We start from the raw sequence: 18084 nt of genomic DNA on the forward strand, positions 1-18084 counted from the left end.
ATTATTTCTTAATTGTATGTCCAAAGTATATAAAACTATACATTTTTTGAAAGGAAATGAGCCAAGGAATACCATGGTGACGTCAGATTTTTTCAAAAATCTCGGTTTTTGAAAAAATCCTTTTTACCCCAACTTTTTTTGTGACAACTTAAAAAGAAATCCAAAAAAAAAAAAAATTTCAGTTAGCTTTTTATGAAGAAGAGACATGAACTTAGGGAAGGTTTTTTTATTTTTTTTTAATTCGTCTCTTTTTTCGAAATATTGAAATAAACACGTGAAAAAAACAATTTTGTCACTTTATTCAGCTAAAAATTGAACATAATGGTGTATATTTTTGTTTTAAAAAATATTTTGAAAAAATGAGAAAACCTTCCCTAGACTTTGATGTACTCTAAACGATAGAGCAAAAAGTTTACCTTTTGCTTGCATATTTTTCGAGTTAATATACCTTCGTGCAATATTGTCAAAAGTGAACTATGAGAAATCGGCGTTTTAGTAAAAAATGTCAAAATTATGCACAAAATGTCCTTATATTTTAAAACGGCAAGACTTTGACGGTTGTAAAAGCTGTATATGGTGCATGGTCCAAATATGCATCTTTTTGCACCAATGAATATATAATGTCTGCTTTTAGTGTGCCAAAATTCAAAATAATTAACAAATCTAAGTGGCATTTTGACTGCAAATTTTTGTTTTGTTTACACCGCATTTGCCGGCGTTAACAACATACCGAATGCGCCTTGACTGCGTTGGACATACGCGCAGAGAGTTAGCATCATCACGACGAATCGTGCGGCAGTAATCACAATATTGCGCGATTCGCGCATTTCTGACTCATTATTTCCGCCAATTTATTAAGCTGTCTTGAGCCATGTGACTTTTTAGAGTTGAAAAGAGTGAAATAAATCAAGCAAAAATACGTGTAAATATTAACAAGTTGTATTTTATCAGTTTCAAGTGAAAGAATACATCTTAGTGTTGATAAATATCAAGAAATCTCAAATTCGGGCGTGGACGAATGTGTCTTCCATTACTCTGGCCTTAAGCGCCCATGACCGTATAAGTGCCCACCCACCCAGAAAATAACTGCCCATCCACTACTGCCAAAATACTTTCATTAAGCTTATACATGGAGTGACTACTTGTGGGAAATTGAGCCTTAAAATATCGAAAATGTGCACTAAAATTAAATTCAATTAAATGGAATGAATACGGTAGATATAACATTACAAACATGCCCAAAATAACCAGGTATGAAAAAAAGTTCACTGCAAAAAAGCTTATAATATATATATAGTATGACAGAGAATATTGAACACATTTTGTTTTATTTTTCAGGTATAATCACACATTATGAATTATTCATAAGAGGCCTACCGGACTCCAATGGCAACGTAGACCCCCCTGAGACAAGGATATTCTACCCCGCCGGATGGTACAACCCTCGACCAACCCTGTCCCCTCTGGAGGACCCAGTAGACCCCCCTGCTACTAACTTCACTGTTGAAGACTTGGATCCATTCACTCAGTATGAGTTTAAGCTTACTGCTATGAACACGGCTGGTACTACTGAGAGTATGTGGGCTATAGTGAGGACGATGGAAGAATGTGAGTTGAAAACTTCATTTTGATTTTCTCAAGCGCCAGTGGTGGTGATTTAAATGTAGGGGACGGGGACGAGCATATTTTGTTCCAGTTTGACTGGGCCCTTTGTATAGGGAGTGCGAAAAATTTCAATTTCGGACTAATATAGCCCTAACTGAAGGTGTGTTTTGCTATTTGATGCACCATGCAGAGGATTGAAGCCCTCTTCCTGCATTTACCATCTGTTTATTTCTTCTGATGTTCTTGCTCAAGATGTGTGTCCATGTAGGTGACAATGTTATCTCTCCTTCTCTATATCTGTATTCCTCTCCTCCTTTGTCCAGCCCTTGGTTGGCATTTTTTGTCAGTCTCTTTGTCCAGCATTGGATGCAAGAACATTTAAATTGCCAATTCCAATTTCATTTCAAGCTAAGTTTTCTTTTCTTTTTTCCTTTTTTTTATATGCCTTTTTCTTAAAGGGAAAATTGGTTAGACAGTCTGAAGAATAAAGTCCACTGTCATGCATGTTAATGTGTCATATCACTTACCACCAATTACAAAATATAAACAATGCCAACACGAATTGACAACTGAAGGACAAAAGTATAGGGCCTACATACACACTGGTCTAGTAGCCTTGGTTTTGGTACAAATATGACATACCACAATTAAGTAAATCTATTAATAGGCAGTAAAATGTTACTCCTGTTGACAGATGTGTCAATTCTCCTTTAAATTTTGATAGCTTTGAAATAAAAATAAGAAGTACTGAATTGTTGACTATAATCAAATCTTGTGTAATTTTATCTGATCTGAATTGGTTTGAAAATGGATACAGTTTCCAATAATTTTTTTATTTTTGCCAAATCAGGCTGAATTTTTGTCTGTACTGTAAAGAGTCCACCATAGTAATAGTGTCTACCTCTTTTTCTTGATTCACAGTTCCAATTTCCATACCAGCTCCAATAGTAACAGGCATTTCCAGTTCAGCATTAAATATTAGCTGGGTCCAGCCACCAGATGATGAGATAAGAGGATTTGTAGTGCTGTATAATCTCTTCCAGATCACAACATCTACTGATCCATTTGCACCGCCTGAACAAGAAGTAGTAAGTAAATTCACTATCAATGAAATAAAGTGTCATTCTATAAGAATGTACATGTAAACAAAGTCATTTCACAGTGCTACATCAGACAAGATATCTTACACTTCCCACAATGCATTTCTTCCAATTTGAATTTGCTATCTAGTGCAACATGGGTCAATAGTGACAAAAAGTACCTCAACAAACAGCACATCCAGACCTTGCAAAATATGTTTATATCATGCCTAGCAACCCTTGTTTTGGCAGTCTATTTTGTACAAAGTGATAGGAGTGTAATTTGATGTAACGATACAATTCAAGATGTTGCAAAGGATTCTGGGAAGGGTAAGATATCTTCTCTGGTGCTGCATAATGTGAATATGCTCATACACCTCAGGCAATGGGCTATTCCAGTTGAAATCCATACATTCTCTATGGAAGGCATGACAGGGGTGTAGAAAAAAATAGAGGGGGATACCCTGTAGCCTATTCCTGGACGAGCTTCCATAGATATTTGATGCATAACAAGCGAACAGCAATTTTATGGATTTGGACAATTATCTATAGACAAATCCAACAAGCCAAGTGATGGTCAGAATTCATTTGGCCATTATTGGGTCCCCTCTGCACCAAACTGGTGTTGTGACTGCCCAGTTGGGTGGATTAAAGCCACTTGTTGTAAAATTCATCATTCTTTTGTCTACGCGTAACAGGGGTGGTGGAATGCAGTTTAAAATCCCCGCCAAGGCCACATCATTTCACATTTCAGGTGGGATATACCCAGCGGGGACCGAGCTATGGCTGCCATATAGGAATGTTAGAAATTGGATTGGTCTATATTACAACTTTTCAAATTCTAATAAAACATGAAATGAACAATTTTATTGTCAGCCTTCGGGTCAAGCGAAAGAAAATTTGTAATACAAGTTCCGATATCCCTATGACTGTTTGTATTAATGAGAGAAGTAATTCATGAAGAAAATGTTTTCTATTTGTGTAAAATAGTGAAAAATGTTTCTTCTAAATTTCAGCGTGTGTATAGTGGCAGTGGGAGTCAAAGACACTTCATCATGACAGGCCTGACACCATATTCCTCACATGTGCTCCTGTTGGAAGCCTGCAATAGTATCGGATGTGTTAAGAGTGATAGAGCTAGTGGTAACACATTAGAAGGCGGTAAGTGTACAGGGCTGACACGCAATAAATTTATATATTACCAAAAGGTAATGATATCCATTCAGCACAACTCATATTACGATAATAAAATGGAGAAATAGAACATTGATGTCCATGTCAATCAGACTTTGTGTGGGTTGTGATTGGTTAGCTTAACTATGGAGGTGCATATGGACAGCCAATCACTGACCGCACCGAGCTTGATTGACAGGGAGGGATGCCAGGTGCAAACTACTATTTTCTGTCTTCGATTATACTGATGACAAGCTTGTGCAACAGACATTTTAATTTTGTTAAAGAGCAGGAGCAAATTCTAAATATACGATGTGTCATAATTGATGTCTCATGCTTTTCAAATTAACAATTGAATAGACCCTGCGTGTATTGTTTTGATTTGAAACTTCTGAAAATGCACCAACTTTCATATGCTGGTATCAATCTTTGTCAATTTAGAGTGTTTGGTAGCAAATTTGGTATCAAATTGGAGATTCTGCACACAACCTTATCAATCAATTTTTAAATGGTAATTTGGTATATGTTTATAATCAGTTCTTCAGTTCTTGTAATCAGAACACACTGTGGAAATCTTTTACAGCAATTCATGAGTAATTACTCTTCATAGTGTTCTCAAATGAGTAGAGTAGACATTTCATTTTTTACAAATTTACATCTCACAGTTCCATCTGGACTCAGGGCACCATTTGTAGATGGTTATAATTCATCAACAATGCAGGTCACTTGGGATCCACCTCAACAGCAGAATGGACCAGCCCCATCCTACCAAGCACACCGTATGATTGCTGCATTTAGTGGGGTGCCTCCACTTGTAGAGAAGGGAGCAAGGTTTCCTGGAGGAGGCTACTATTTGTTCTCAAATATGATACTCCCAAGTTCTGCATACACAGGTAATGTAACTACTTGTTTTATTATGGTGAAACATATATACTTTGTAAGATAATAGGCTAAGGAAAGGCCCAAATTATGTTATGAAAAATTTTGTGTAGTACCAATTACGAGTGAGTTGGCATGATATGGTTGGATTCATTTCACGCATGTCACAGGCGTTCATCACGCAGTGTACACAGACAATCGTCATGCTGTTTGCAGCTGTGTTCATTTATATGCAATTTCTACTGTAGTTTGATAGAGAAACAAAAGGTTTGGATTTTAAAATATGATGACCAAAACTTCTATAATATTATTTTATGTGCTACAGGTATTGAACTGAAATTCCGAGTCAACCGTGTAGGACTAGCTGATCCAATCAGTGCGCTACTCCTCTTTGCTGCATCAGACGGTGAACAGGAAGAGTATATCGTCATTCAATTACGTGATGGCCGACCTTGGTTCCTGTTTGATCCACAAGGGGGCGCTGCTGCTGCAACGCCAACTAATGATGGAGGGAGAACGTACGATGATGGAGAGTGGCATCATGTGTTGGTGACTAGGGATGGATTTCTTGGGCAGATTACAGTTGATGATGTATATACAGGTATGTTTAAGGGTATAGGTTTTTTACTGCTAATCTTAAGGGCTCCCCATAAAAAAAAAACCAGGTGGATTGGACAGCAAAAGGATAAAAACCCTAGTCTCTTTAATTTTAAACTGACTGTGATTACATATATAAAAAACAGGGAAAATCTGTTCCAACTGACCAGCGGGGAACCAAAGGATGGATCCAAAAGGATACAGCAGTGTCACACTAGCAATGGATAAAATTAAAAACAGGGAAAATATGACACAACATCCAATGGGGGAATAACATAAGATATATAAACAAAGTTAAAAACCTGACGTTTCGAAAAGACAAAACTTTTCTTTCTCAAGGGATAAAATAAGAGACCTGCTCTCAGTATAGTGGAGACCAGCTCTGATCAAAAAAAAAAAGGAAGGAAAAAAGCTGCATTGACTGAAGCATTGATTATAACAGCAGAAAATAAAAGAAATCTGAATAACAGTGGAGGCTTGAGTGGGTTGGGACAGGTGTGAAAAACCATAACAGCAGGCAAAGTATGGAGAGCCAAATGGGACAAAAGACTGGAGAAAGGCACATAAAAATATGGTAGGCCAAGCAGGTCACAAAGAGGGGAAATCGACAAGGGAAGGGAAAATTGAAAATAACCAAAATCTAATGAAAAGGGGGACCACTGACCCCACAACCCGGCACACGGAACAACATAGCCCGCCTAGGTGGGACAGCCATGCGGTACCAACGTCTATGTGCGTTGGCTCCCGCTCCCAGACCATGGAGACGGCATGCCAGGAGTGAAGAGGTGGTCCAATTTTGAACAAAAAAGTGATGAGAAAAAGGTATGGGATAGTGACCTACATGACCAAACCATAGGAAAGGAGGGGGAGATTATTGATGACCCTTGATGTTGATGCCTTCGATGTGCTAGTCTGCAGTGTTTTAATCCATTTGGCTTCCAAAGCCAAACGATGGTAGTAGTTCTTGCTGTTAGGTCTGTCAATGGCCATGATGGTGATGTCATCAGTGCTGTGACCTGCTTGATTGAAGTGTCTGGCAACTGGCTTGTCTCGGTTGTGTTTGGTGTCCCCACAGTGTTCAAGTAACCAGGTCTTCAGGGCTCTCTTAGTTTCACCAATGTATTGTTGACTACATTTCTTACAGGTGATGAGGTAGATGATATTTGTAGACTGGCAGTTGAGAGGGTGTTGAATATCATATCTTTCTCCAGTGATGGTGCTGCGGAATGTCTCACCAGCAGTCGTATGCTTGGTCTGCTCTCTGATGTGTTGGTGGTTGCAGGCAGCACATTTGTTGCACCTGGAGAGAATCCCAATTCAGGAGCTTGCGTAGAGGGGATCTTGAGAGATGATCTAACAACCAAATCCTTGATATTTGTCGGTCTACGGAAAGCTACCATGGGTGGCTCCGGGATGGCTTTCTTGCAGCGTTCAGAGGCATGAAGAATAGGCAGATATTTGTGTATGGTGGTGGCGATGGTGGAGTGGATGAGGTTGTAGGTTACAACAAGAGGAATGCGGGTGCATGTCTCTTCCTTCCGCCGAGGTTGGAGAGCCTCTGATCTGGGGACTTCAACAGCCTTCTTGACTTATTTGTCAATAACTTTGGTAGGGTACCCTCTGTCACGTAGATGTTGTTTGAGTTGATGGACTCGGGTGCAAAGGGTCTCCTCAGATGAGCATATGCGTCGTAATCTGAAGGCCAGGCTGTATGGGAGACTTTCCTTTGTATGTTTGGGATGACAGGATGACCACTGCAGGTACTGATGAGTGTTGGTAGGTTTGGAGTAAAGGTCACTCTCCAGGTATCCATTGTGCAGGCTGACCATGACATCAATGAATGGAATTGACTCCTTAGATTGCTCCGCTGTGAACTTGATACTGGGGTGTTTGGTGTTGCAATGGATGATGAAGTTTTCAAGTTCTTCTTGGCCATGAGTCCAGATGAGGAAAATATCATCAATATACCTCAGCCAGATCAGGGGTTTGTAAGCAGCCGAATTCAGGAAATCCTCCTCGAGGACGGCCCATAAAAGGCAGGCTCCTGAGGCGCCATCCGTGTTCCATAGCAGTTCCATGGATTTGAAGATAGTGGTTGCCAGCCAGTTCGAAGTTATTTTGGGTGAGAACAAGCTCCATAAATTTGCTCAAAGTGTTGATCTCAGTGGGAGAATGCTGCTGACTGAGGTAGTGGTGGGATGCTGTGATGAACTCATCAGTGGGTATGTTGGTGTAGAGCGATGTGACATCCATGGTGCAGAGGATGGTGTTCTCAGGAAGAGGACCATGTTGAGTGTTGATTACGGAGAGTCTACGCAGGAAGTCATTGTCATCCTCCACATATGACAGTTTTAACATGGGGCTGGAGATGTAAATCAACATATAGTGATATCTTCTCTGTAGGGGTGCCACAGCCACTGATGATAGGTCTACCAACAGGAATGGTGTCGTATTTCTTGTGGATCTTAGGAAGTATGTAGAAGCGACCAGGTCTCGGCAGCTTGGGATTCAGCGCGGATTGCATGTCTGCATCAATGACACCAGCATCGCTGGCTTCCTTGACTGCAGCTGTGACCTTCCGAGCGAATTTAGCTGTAGGGTCTTTAGGAAGAGGCTTGTAGTATTTGGTGTCGTCAAGCTGGCGATGACATTCAGAAAGGTAGTCTTTGGTGTCCATGATGACGATGGCTGATCCTTTGTCTGCCTCTTTGATCACAATGTATCCCTTGAGAAAGAAAAGTTTTGTCTTTTCGAAACGTCAGGTTTTTAACTTTGTTTATATGTCTTATGTTATTCCCCCATTGGATGTTGTGTCATATTTTCCCTGTTTTTAATGTGATTACATATACAGGTGTGGTTCTCTGTACATTAATGACTTGGTGTCCACTCTGAAGGACTGTGTACTCTCATGGGTCATTTATAGAAGTCTAAATGCACCATGCAGGAGAGTGCAAATTATATTTTAATCTAGTTGTTACCAATTTCATTTGGACTTTTGCAAGCCAATACCCCAGCAGAGCTGCCAAATATACTTTTTCTTATAATTGGGGAAAATTATTCTGTTTTGTTACTGCGCTTGACAATAAAGTCCAAACTTTTTCTTGTGTAAATTCACATTAGTGTGCGGCAGTCATGCACGATGCAACATGCAACTACTGTAAGTGATGCACCAATTATAAGTCAAACAAACTCATAATACTTTTGTACCTGAAAGTTTGAAGATACTAAGCCTTCAGAATACTGAAAAGTGTTTTGAAATGTTGACAGATCTGCCCAAGCATGTCACCACTGTCAGAAATTGAACCGAAGACCTTGTCCAATGGAGGCAACATGTTTACAATCTACCTGATATATTCAATATACTACATGATCTTATCCAATCTTAAAAATGGCATTTTTACAAGTTTGGGAGCAATTTTTCCTACTTGTTGATCACTTTTTGTCTTGTATTATGCACACAGGTACGCAGCAACAGCCTCCACAAGCAACACTATCATTGGCCTAACAACAGGTGTCTACATTGGTGGTCTGCCTCAGACTTCACAATCCAAAGATCAGACTCAGGCAACAACGCCATCATCCATAACACTTTCATTGGCTGCATGCGGGTATTAGAGTCGAGAAAGTGCACCTCCCTATTCCATATTGGGAGGATCTGGATTGGGATATCTCATTGGATAAGAGGAATATGGTGCCTAGTTGGCAGGGCTGTCCCACTTTGTTGCAGGAGGGAGGACACTTTGTTGGAGGAGGTGAGGTTTAATTAGGCTAAGGAAATAATGTGTTGATTTAATGTAATAATTAGACATGATTTGAGATGCAGGTTTTGTCTACTTGATATTGTAGTGTTTGATTCAAAAGTATTGGTATGTGATCAATCTGCCAATGTAGGTGGAGGCAGGGCATAATATTGGTATCACATCACATTTTGTTACACAATCTAGCCAAATTGCTTCTGCAATCACAAAAACTTATGTCATTGCTATACATAATTATTGCTATACAAATGAAACTTTGCCACAATTTTGCTATGCAAAATTCTGATACTAAATTATGCCCTGGGTGGAGGGATGTTTAGGAACAAACTAGGAATCCGCTCTACCACCAAGGTGCATTGGTGGATAATTTGAAACTTGGTAGGATGATTAATTCAGTTTTCCCTTTTCAACACTGTTGTATGTTTTACTATATGATCAATCTGTCAATGTGGGGGTGGGATGCTTGGGAACAAGCTATTGATCCACTCTACCACCAAAGTGCCTTAGTGGATAATTTGAAATTTGGTAGGATGATTAATCTCAAGTTCTGGGTATGTGTACATATGTGATGCGATCAAGCAAAATCAGTCGGGACTCGGAAATAATAAATTTTCAGGTTCTTATATAAGAGTTTTACAAAGCTGCATTTTGCAGAAAACCCTATTTAAATTGAACAACCAGTTCTAAAGATATGAGTAATTAAAGAGTTTCCAAAACAACAGGAAACAAAAGGAAATAATTTATGAAGTTACAGAGCTACAATCAACGAAAAATGTCTTGGGCAACTTGCGTGTAAATAACGGAAAACTGTCACCCCTCTCCCCGTGCAATGTTGAGAAATACCAAAGTCTTCAGCGGTTTCCCGATGTGTTCCAACATTGATTGATGGGGAGAGGGAAGGGTAAATCATTGTTGTAGATGTCATGCTTGTTCCCAGGCAAAATATACGTCATTTCCATGATCATGTGAAATTCTGCACGGAATTTCGATAGAGTGTCCCAAGCGTTCCCAAGGACTTTTTTCGTAGGTTGTCTCTGCCGAATGCAAAATATTTCATCTAAATTTCGTTTTTGTCTCATAACTCAAAAACGGAATGTCGTATGAGTTTCTCATTACACACGATTTGAGAGTGGATTATATGCTTTGGAATCATAACAAAATTGTTGATAAAGAAATTGGCTTCTTTAGGAAGTGGTCACTGCAATCACCCCTATGCTAAAATACACACATTTCGCAATTATAGCTCTAAACTGCTCTAAAATGTAGTTTTTGTCCCATAACTCAAAAACAGAATGTTGTATGATCTTCATATTTCACAGGATTTGGAATTAGACCATGTACTTATGAATCAAAATGCAATTGTTGATAAAGAAATTGGTTGGTTCAGGGAGTGGACACTGAAACACCGCATACCCTAACATACACGCATTTAATGACATTTTTATGCTATATCTTAAAACCGAGAAATCGTATCACGGCTCTAAGCTGCATGATTCCGAGTTGTTTAATTTATTTTTGAAATTAATATTTAAAGTTCACCTTCATAGCACTTGTCAGATAGGTGAGCGAGCGTTACAAAACAGAAAAATGAGTTTTAATTAAATACTAAAACCGCATATGCGTTAAGATTGTAATGAAGTCAATAATAAACTACGACTGTCTTCAGTAGATAGCATTAACTTGTTTTTGACATGATGTAACAACTATCTTCAGCAGATTTGTGCTTCACATTTTTGTGTATGGGGTTGTGTATAATGTGGTGGTGTGTGCGTGCGAGGTGTTAGGCGTGGGATGTATGTGGGGTAGGGCGGAGGGAGTTGTAGGACTATTATAAGATCACATTTAAATCGGAAAGTATTTCATTTGGGGGCTTTTGGGAAAGAAAGAAAGAAATAATTAAATTAATTAATCAAACATAGAGAAAGAAAGGAAGAAAGAAAGACAGAAAAAATAAATCAAAAATGTATACTTCATGTATTTATAATAAACAAATATTTTCACGGGTTCACCGTGTAAATAATAAATGAAACATAAAAAGTAATACCGCCTGGGAATCGAACCCAGGACCTCATGTTTACAAGACCTATGCCTTAACCACTCGGCCACGTGAGCTTCGTGATTAAGCTGCTTGCAATTTGAACCTATAAGCGGTCACTTCAAACTTTTTCCACGTTCATGTTTTTATTTATTTCAAATGTTCATTCATTCATTCATTTTTCTTTCCTTCTTTCTTTCTTTTTCTTTCTTTCCTTTTTCTTTCTTTCTTTCTTTCTTTCTTTCTTTCTTTCTTTCTTTCTTTCTTTCTTTCTTTCTTTCTTTCTTTATTTTTAATACAAAGAAAGAAAAAAAGAAGCATTGAAAATAATGAATGCATAAATTAGCAATGATTCACGCAAACAAAACACGAATAGTCAAAGGGTGTAAAGTGTAAACCCATAATGGTAATCTGTAATGGTAAACTGCTGCATTGAATAGCGTGCATACTGAGCAGTTTGCCCTGCATTGATAGTAATATATACGTATAGATATTTATTTCAATTCAAAATGGCAAACTGTTAACAAATGTCATAAATGCGATCAATTTGTCATTCCTTTTGTATTCAAACCTCCTCAATTGGTATAGCCAAGGTAAACGAACGTCACGCTCCATGAGATGCGGCTTAAAAACCATAAAATGTCGATTTTGGACCATTTTGTCATTATGGTAAACTGATTCACTTTGCCATTTTGCACTATGCAGCTTTACACTTTCCCTGATACCTGACTACTATAAAAGACCAAAACTGATTACTTGATTATGAAATGGCAGCGTGGGCATAGCGGCTTAGTCCTTCGACTGGTAATCTTTTGACTATTGATTGATCACGAATGGTTCGAGTCCCGTGGTGGTCGATTTTTTTTCTTTAAGTGTATTCAATTGTTGTTTTCTTTTTTTCTTTTTTTTTTCTTATCTTAAAAGCGTATTTTATTATAAATAATATTCAGAAATGAGTTGTTTCAAATTGTTATATCACAATATTTCTGATTAGATTCGGATAAGCCTATACTCAGCAAGCATAAGTTTTACAGAAAACATTTACATGTTGGGTTATATTATAAAAAAGGGTACAGAACGTTTTAATAACATTCAAAAACATTTTGGAAAACATACTGCAAAACATTGTAATATTTTTTTAAAACTATATTTGTAGTGTTTTTGAATTATGAGACAAAAACGGGATTTTAGTTATAATTACGAAATGTGTGTAATTTAGCATAGGAGGTGTTTTCAGTGACCATTCCTAAATAATCCAACATCTTTATCAACAATTTTATTGTGATTCAAAGGGATATTATATACTCCCAAATCGTAGTGCAATATGAAGCTCATACAACATTTTGTTTTTAAGTTATGGGACAAAATGACATTTTAGAGCAGTTTAGAGCCATAATTACTGAAGCGTGTGTTGTTTAGCATAGAGGATGGTTTCAGTGACCACTCCTAAATAAACCAATTTCTTTATTAACAATTTTGTTATGATTTCAAAGCATATAATCCACTCTCAAATCGTTGCAATATGAAGCTCATCGACATTCCGTTTTTAGTTATGACACAAAAAGCGAAATTTAGATGAAATATTTTGCATTCGGTAGAGACATGTCTCTGCCGATATGCATCTAAATTTCCCGTTTTGTCTCATAACTCAAAAACGGAATGTCGTATGAGTTTCATTACACACGATTTGAGAAGTGATTATATGCTTTGAATCATAACAAAATTGTTGATAAAGAAATTGGCTTTTTAGGAAGTGGTCACTGCAATCACCCCTATGCTAAAATACACACATTTCGCAATTATAGCTCTAAACTGCTCTAAAATGTAGTTTTTGTCCCATAACTCAAAAAAACAGAATGTTGTATGATCTTCATATTTCACAGGATTTGGAATTAGACCATGTACTTATGAATCAAAATGCAATTGTTGATAAAGAAATTGTTAGTTCAGGAGTGGACACTGAAACACCCCATACCCTAACATACACGCATTTAATGACATTTTTATGCTATATCTTAAAACCGAGAAATCGTATCACGGCTCTAAGCTGCATGATTCCGAGTTGTTTAATTTATTTTTGAAATTAATATTTAAAGTTCACCTTCATATCACTTGTCAGATAGGTGAGCGAGCGTTACAAAAGAGAAAAATGAGTTTTAATTAAATACTAAAACCGCATATGCGTTAAGATTGTAATGAAGTCAATAATAAACTTCGACTGTCTTCAGTAGATAGCATTAACTTGTTTTGACATGATGTAACAACTATCTTCAGCAGATTTGTGCTTCACATTTTTGTGTATGGGGTGTGTGTGTATAATGTGGTGGTGTGTGCGTGCGAGGTGTTGGGCGTGGGATGTATGTGGGGGAGGGCGGAGGGAGTTGTAGGACTATTATAAGATCACATTTAAATCGGAAAGTATTTCATTTGGGGGCTTTTGGGAAAGAAAGAAAGAAATAATTAAATTAATTAATCAAACATAGAGAAAGAAAGGAAGAAAGAAAGACAGAAAAAATAAATCAAAATGTATACTTCATGTATTTATAATAAACAAATATTTTCACCTGGTTCACCGTCGCAAATAATAAATGAAACATAAAAAGTAATACCGCCTGGGAATCGAACCCAGGACCTCATGTTTACAAGACCTATGCCTTAACCACTCAGCCACGTGAGCTTCGTGATTAAGCTGCTTGCAATTTGAACCTATAAGCGGTCACTTCAAACTTTTTCCACGTTCATGTTTTATTTATTTCAAATGTCTTTCGTTGATTCATTCATTCATTCATTCATTCATTTTTCTTTCCTTCTTTCTTTCTTTTTTCTTTCTTTCCTTTTTTCTTTCTTTTTTCTTTCTTTCTTTCTTTCTTTCTTTCTTTCTTTCTTTCTTTCTTTCTTTCTTTCTTTCTTTCTTTCTTTCTTTTTAATACAAAGAAAGAAAAAAAAGCATTGAAAATAATGAATGCATAAATTAGCAATGATTCACGCAAAAAAAACACGAATAGTCAAAGGGTGTAAAGTGTAAACCCATAATGGTAATCTGTAATGGTAAACTGCTGCATTGAATAGCGTGCATACTGAGCAGTTTGCCCTGCATTGATAGTAATATATATACGTATAGATATTTATTTCAATTCAAAATGGCAAACTGTTAACAAATGTCATAAATGCGATCAATTTGTCATTCCTTTTGTATTCAAACATCCTCAATTGGTATAGCCAAGGTAAACGAACGCGTCACGCTCCATGAGATGCGGCTTAAAAACCATAAAATGTCGATTTTGGACCATTTTGTCATTATGGTAAACTGATTCACTTTGCCATTTTGCACTATGCAGCTTTACACTTTCCCTGATACCTGACTACTATAAAAGACCAAAACTGATTACTTCGATTGCGAAATGGCAGCGTGGCGCAACGGCTTAGTCCTTCGACTGGTAATCTTTTGACTATTGATTGATCACGAATGGTTCGAGTCCCGTGGTGGTCGATTTTTTTCTTTAAGTGTATTCAATTGTTGTTTTTTTTTCTTTTTTTTTTCACATAAGCGTATTTTATTATAAATAATATTCAGAAATGAGTTGTTTCAAATTGTTATATCACAATATTTCTGATTCGTTCGGATAAGCCTATACTCAGCAAACGCAAGTTTTACAGAAAACATTTACATGTTGGGTTATATTATAAAAAAGGTACAGAAACGTTTTAATAACATTCAAAAACATTTTGGAAAACATACTGCAAAACATTGTAATATTTTTTTAAAACTATATTTGTAGTGTTTTTGAATTATGAGACAAAAACGAGATTTTAGTCATAATTACTGAAATGTGTGTAATTTAGCATAGGAGGTGTTTTCAGTGACCATTCCTAAATAATCCAACATCTTTATCAACAATTTTATTGTGATTCAAAGGGATATTATATACTCCCAAATCGTGTGCAATATGAAGCTCATACAACATTTTGTTTTTAAGTTATGGGACAAAAATGACATTTTAGAGCAGTTTAGAGCCATAATTACGAACGTATGTTGTTTAGTCTAGGGGATAGTTTCAGTGACCACTCCTAAATAAACCAATTTCTTTATTAACAATTTTGTTATGATTTCAAAGCATATAATCCACTCTCAAATCGTGTGCAATTTGAAGCTCATACGACATTCCGTTTTTGAGTTATGAGACAAAAACGAAATTTAGATGAAATATTTTGCATTAGGTAGAGAATGTCTCTGCAGATGCAAAATATTCAAAATTGTTGATAAAGAAATTGGCTTCTTTTAGGAAGTGGTCACTGCATCACCCCTATGCTAAAATACACACATTTCGCAATTATAGCTCTAAACTGCTCTAAAATGTAGTTTTTGTCCCATAACTCAAAAACAGAATGTTGTATGATCTTCATATTTCACAGGATTTGGAATTAGACCATGTACTTATGAATCAAAATGCAATTGTTGATAAAGAAATTGGTTAGTTCAGGAGTGGACACTGAAACACCCCATACCCTAACATACACGCATTTAATGACATTTTATGCTATATCTTAAAACCGAGAAATCGTATCACGGCTCTAAGCTGCATGATTCCGAGTTGTTTAATTTATTTTTGAAATTAATATTTAAAGTTCACCTTCATAGCACTTGTCAGATAGGTGAGCAGCGTTACAAAACAGAAAATGAGTTTTAATTAAATACTAAAACCGCATATACGTTAAGATTGTAATGAAGTCAATAATAAACTACGACTGTCTTCAGTAGATAGCATTAACTTGTTTTTGACATGATGTAACAACTATCTTCAGCAGATTTGTGCTTCACATTTTTGTGTATGGGGTTATGTGTATAATGTGGTGGTGTGTGCGTGCAGGTGTTGGGCGTGGGATGTATGTGGGGTAGGGCGGAGGGAGTTGTAGGACTATTATAAGATCACATTTAAATGGAAGAAAGTATTTCATTTGGGGGCTTTTGGGAAAGAAAGAAAGAAATAATTAAATTAATTAATCAAACATAGAGAAAGAAAGAAGAAAGAAAGACAGAAAAATAAATCAAAAATGTATACTTCATGTATTTATAATAAACAAATATTTTCACGGGTTCACCGTCATAAATAATAAATGAAACATAAAAGTAATACCGCCTGGGAATCGAACCCAGGACCTCATGTTTACAAGACCTATGCCTTAACCACTCGGCCACGTGAGCTTCTTGATTAAGCTGCTTGCAATTTGAACCTATAAGCGGTCACTTCAAACTTTTTCCACGTTCATGTTTTTATTTATTTCAAATGTCTTTTCGTTGATTCATTCATTCATTCATTCATTCATTTTCTTTCCTTCTTTCTTTCTTTTTTTCTTTCTTTCCTTTTTCTTTCTTTCTTTCTTTCTTTCTTTCTTTTTCTTTCTTTCTTTCTTTCTTTCTTTCTTTCTTTCTTTCTTTCTTTCTTTATTTTTAATACAAAGAAAGAAAAAAAGAAGCATTGAAAATAATGAATGCATAAATTAGCAATGATTCACGCAAACAAAACACGAATAGTCAAAGGGTGTAAAGTGTAAACCCATAATGGTAATCTGTAATGGTAAACTGCTGCATTGAATAGCGTGCATACTGAGCAGTTTGCCCTGCATTGATAGTAATATATACGATAGATATTTATTTCAATTCAAAATGGCAAACTGTTAACAAATGTCATAAATGCGATCAATTTGTCATTCCTTTTGTATTCAAACATCCTCAATTGGTATAGCCAAGGTAAACGAACGTCACGCTCCATGAGATGCGGCTTAAAAACCATAAAATGTCGATTTTGGACCATTTTGTCATTATGGTAAACTGATTCACTTTGCCATTTTGCACTATGCAGCTTTACACTTTCCCTGATACCTGACTACTATAAAGACCAAACTGATTACTTCGATTGCGAAATGGCAGCGTGGCGCAGCGGCTTAGTCCTTCGACTGGTAATCTTTTGACTATCGATTGATGCGAATGGTTCGAGTACCCGTGGTAGTCGATTTTTTTTTTAAGTGTATTCAATTTTGTTTTTTTTTAAACGATAAAAGCGTATTTTATTATAAATAATATTCCGCAAGGAGTTGTTTCAAATTGTTATATCACAATATTTCTGATTAGCTCGGATAAGCCTATACTCAGCAAAGCGCAAGTTTTACAGAAAACATTTACATGTTGGGTTATATTATAAAGGGTACAGAACGTTTTAATAACATTCAAAAACATTTTGGAAAACATACTGCAAAACATTGTAATATTTTTTAAAACTATATTTGTAGTGTTTTTGAATTATGAGACAAAAAAGAGATTTTAGTCATAATTACGAAATGTGTGTAATTTAGCATAGGAGGTGTTTTCAGTGACCATTCCTAAATAATCCAACATCTTTATCAACAATTTTATTGTGATTCAAAGGGATATATATACTCCCCAAATCGTGTGCAATATGAAGCTCATACAACATTTTGTTTTTTAAGTTATGGGACAAAAATGACATTTTAGAGCAGTTTAGAGCCATAATTACGAAAGCGTGTGTTGTTTAGCATAGGGGATGGTTTCAGTGACCACTCCCTAAATAAACCAATTTCTTTATTAACAATTTTGTTATGATTTCAAAGCATATAATCCACTCTCAAATCGTGTGCAATATGAAGCTCATACGACATTCCGTTTTTTTAGTTATGACACAAAAGCGAAATTTAGATGAAATATTTTGCATTCGGTAGAGACAATCAACGAAAAATGTCTTGGAGCGCTTGCGTGTAAATAACGGAAAACTGTCACCCCCTCTCCCCCGTGCAATGTTGAGAAATACCAAAGTCTTCAGCGGTTTCCCGATGTGTTCCAACATTGATTGATGGGGAGAGGGAAGAATAAATCATTGTTGTAGATGTCATGCTTGTTCCCAGGCAAAATATACGTCATTTCCATGATCATGTGAAATTCTGC

General features: G+C 36.6%; 1 protein-coding gene across 1 annotated transcript; it reads left to right on the forward strand.

Moving 5' to 3' along the window:
- Nucleotides 1–1338: 1338 nt before the first annotated feature.
- LOC140145605 (usherin-like) lies at nt 1339–6776 on the forward strand (the record flags this gene model as incomplete). Its single annotated transcript, XM_072167299.1, has 6 exons — nt 1339–1608; nt 2527–2693; nt 3701–3845; nt 4523–4750; nt 5062–5337; nt 6478–6776. Coding segments are annotated over 6 exons (1385 nt in total), but the record flags the coding sequence as incomplete, so codon positions are not given.
- Nucleotides 6777–18084: the final 11308 nt, after the last annotated feature.

The sequence above is a fragment of the Amphiura filiformis genome, unplaced genomic scaffold (genome assembly GCF_039555335.1).
Source record: "Amphiura filiformis unplaced genomic scaffold, Afil_fr2py scaffold_462, whole genome shotgun sequence".
Lineage (NCBI taxonomy): Eukaryota > Metazoa > Echinodermata > Ophiuroidea > Amphilepidida > Amphiuridae > Amphiura > Amphiura filiformis.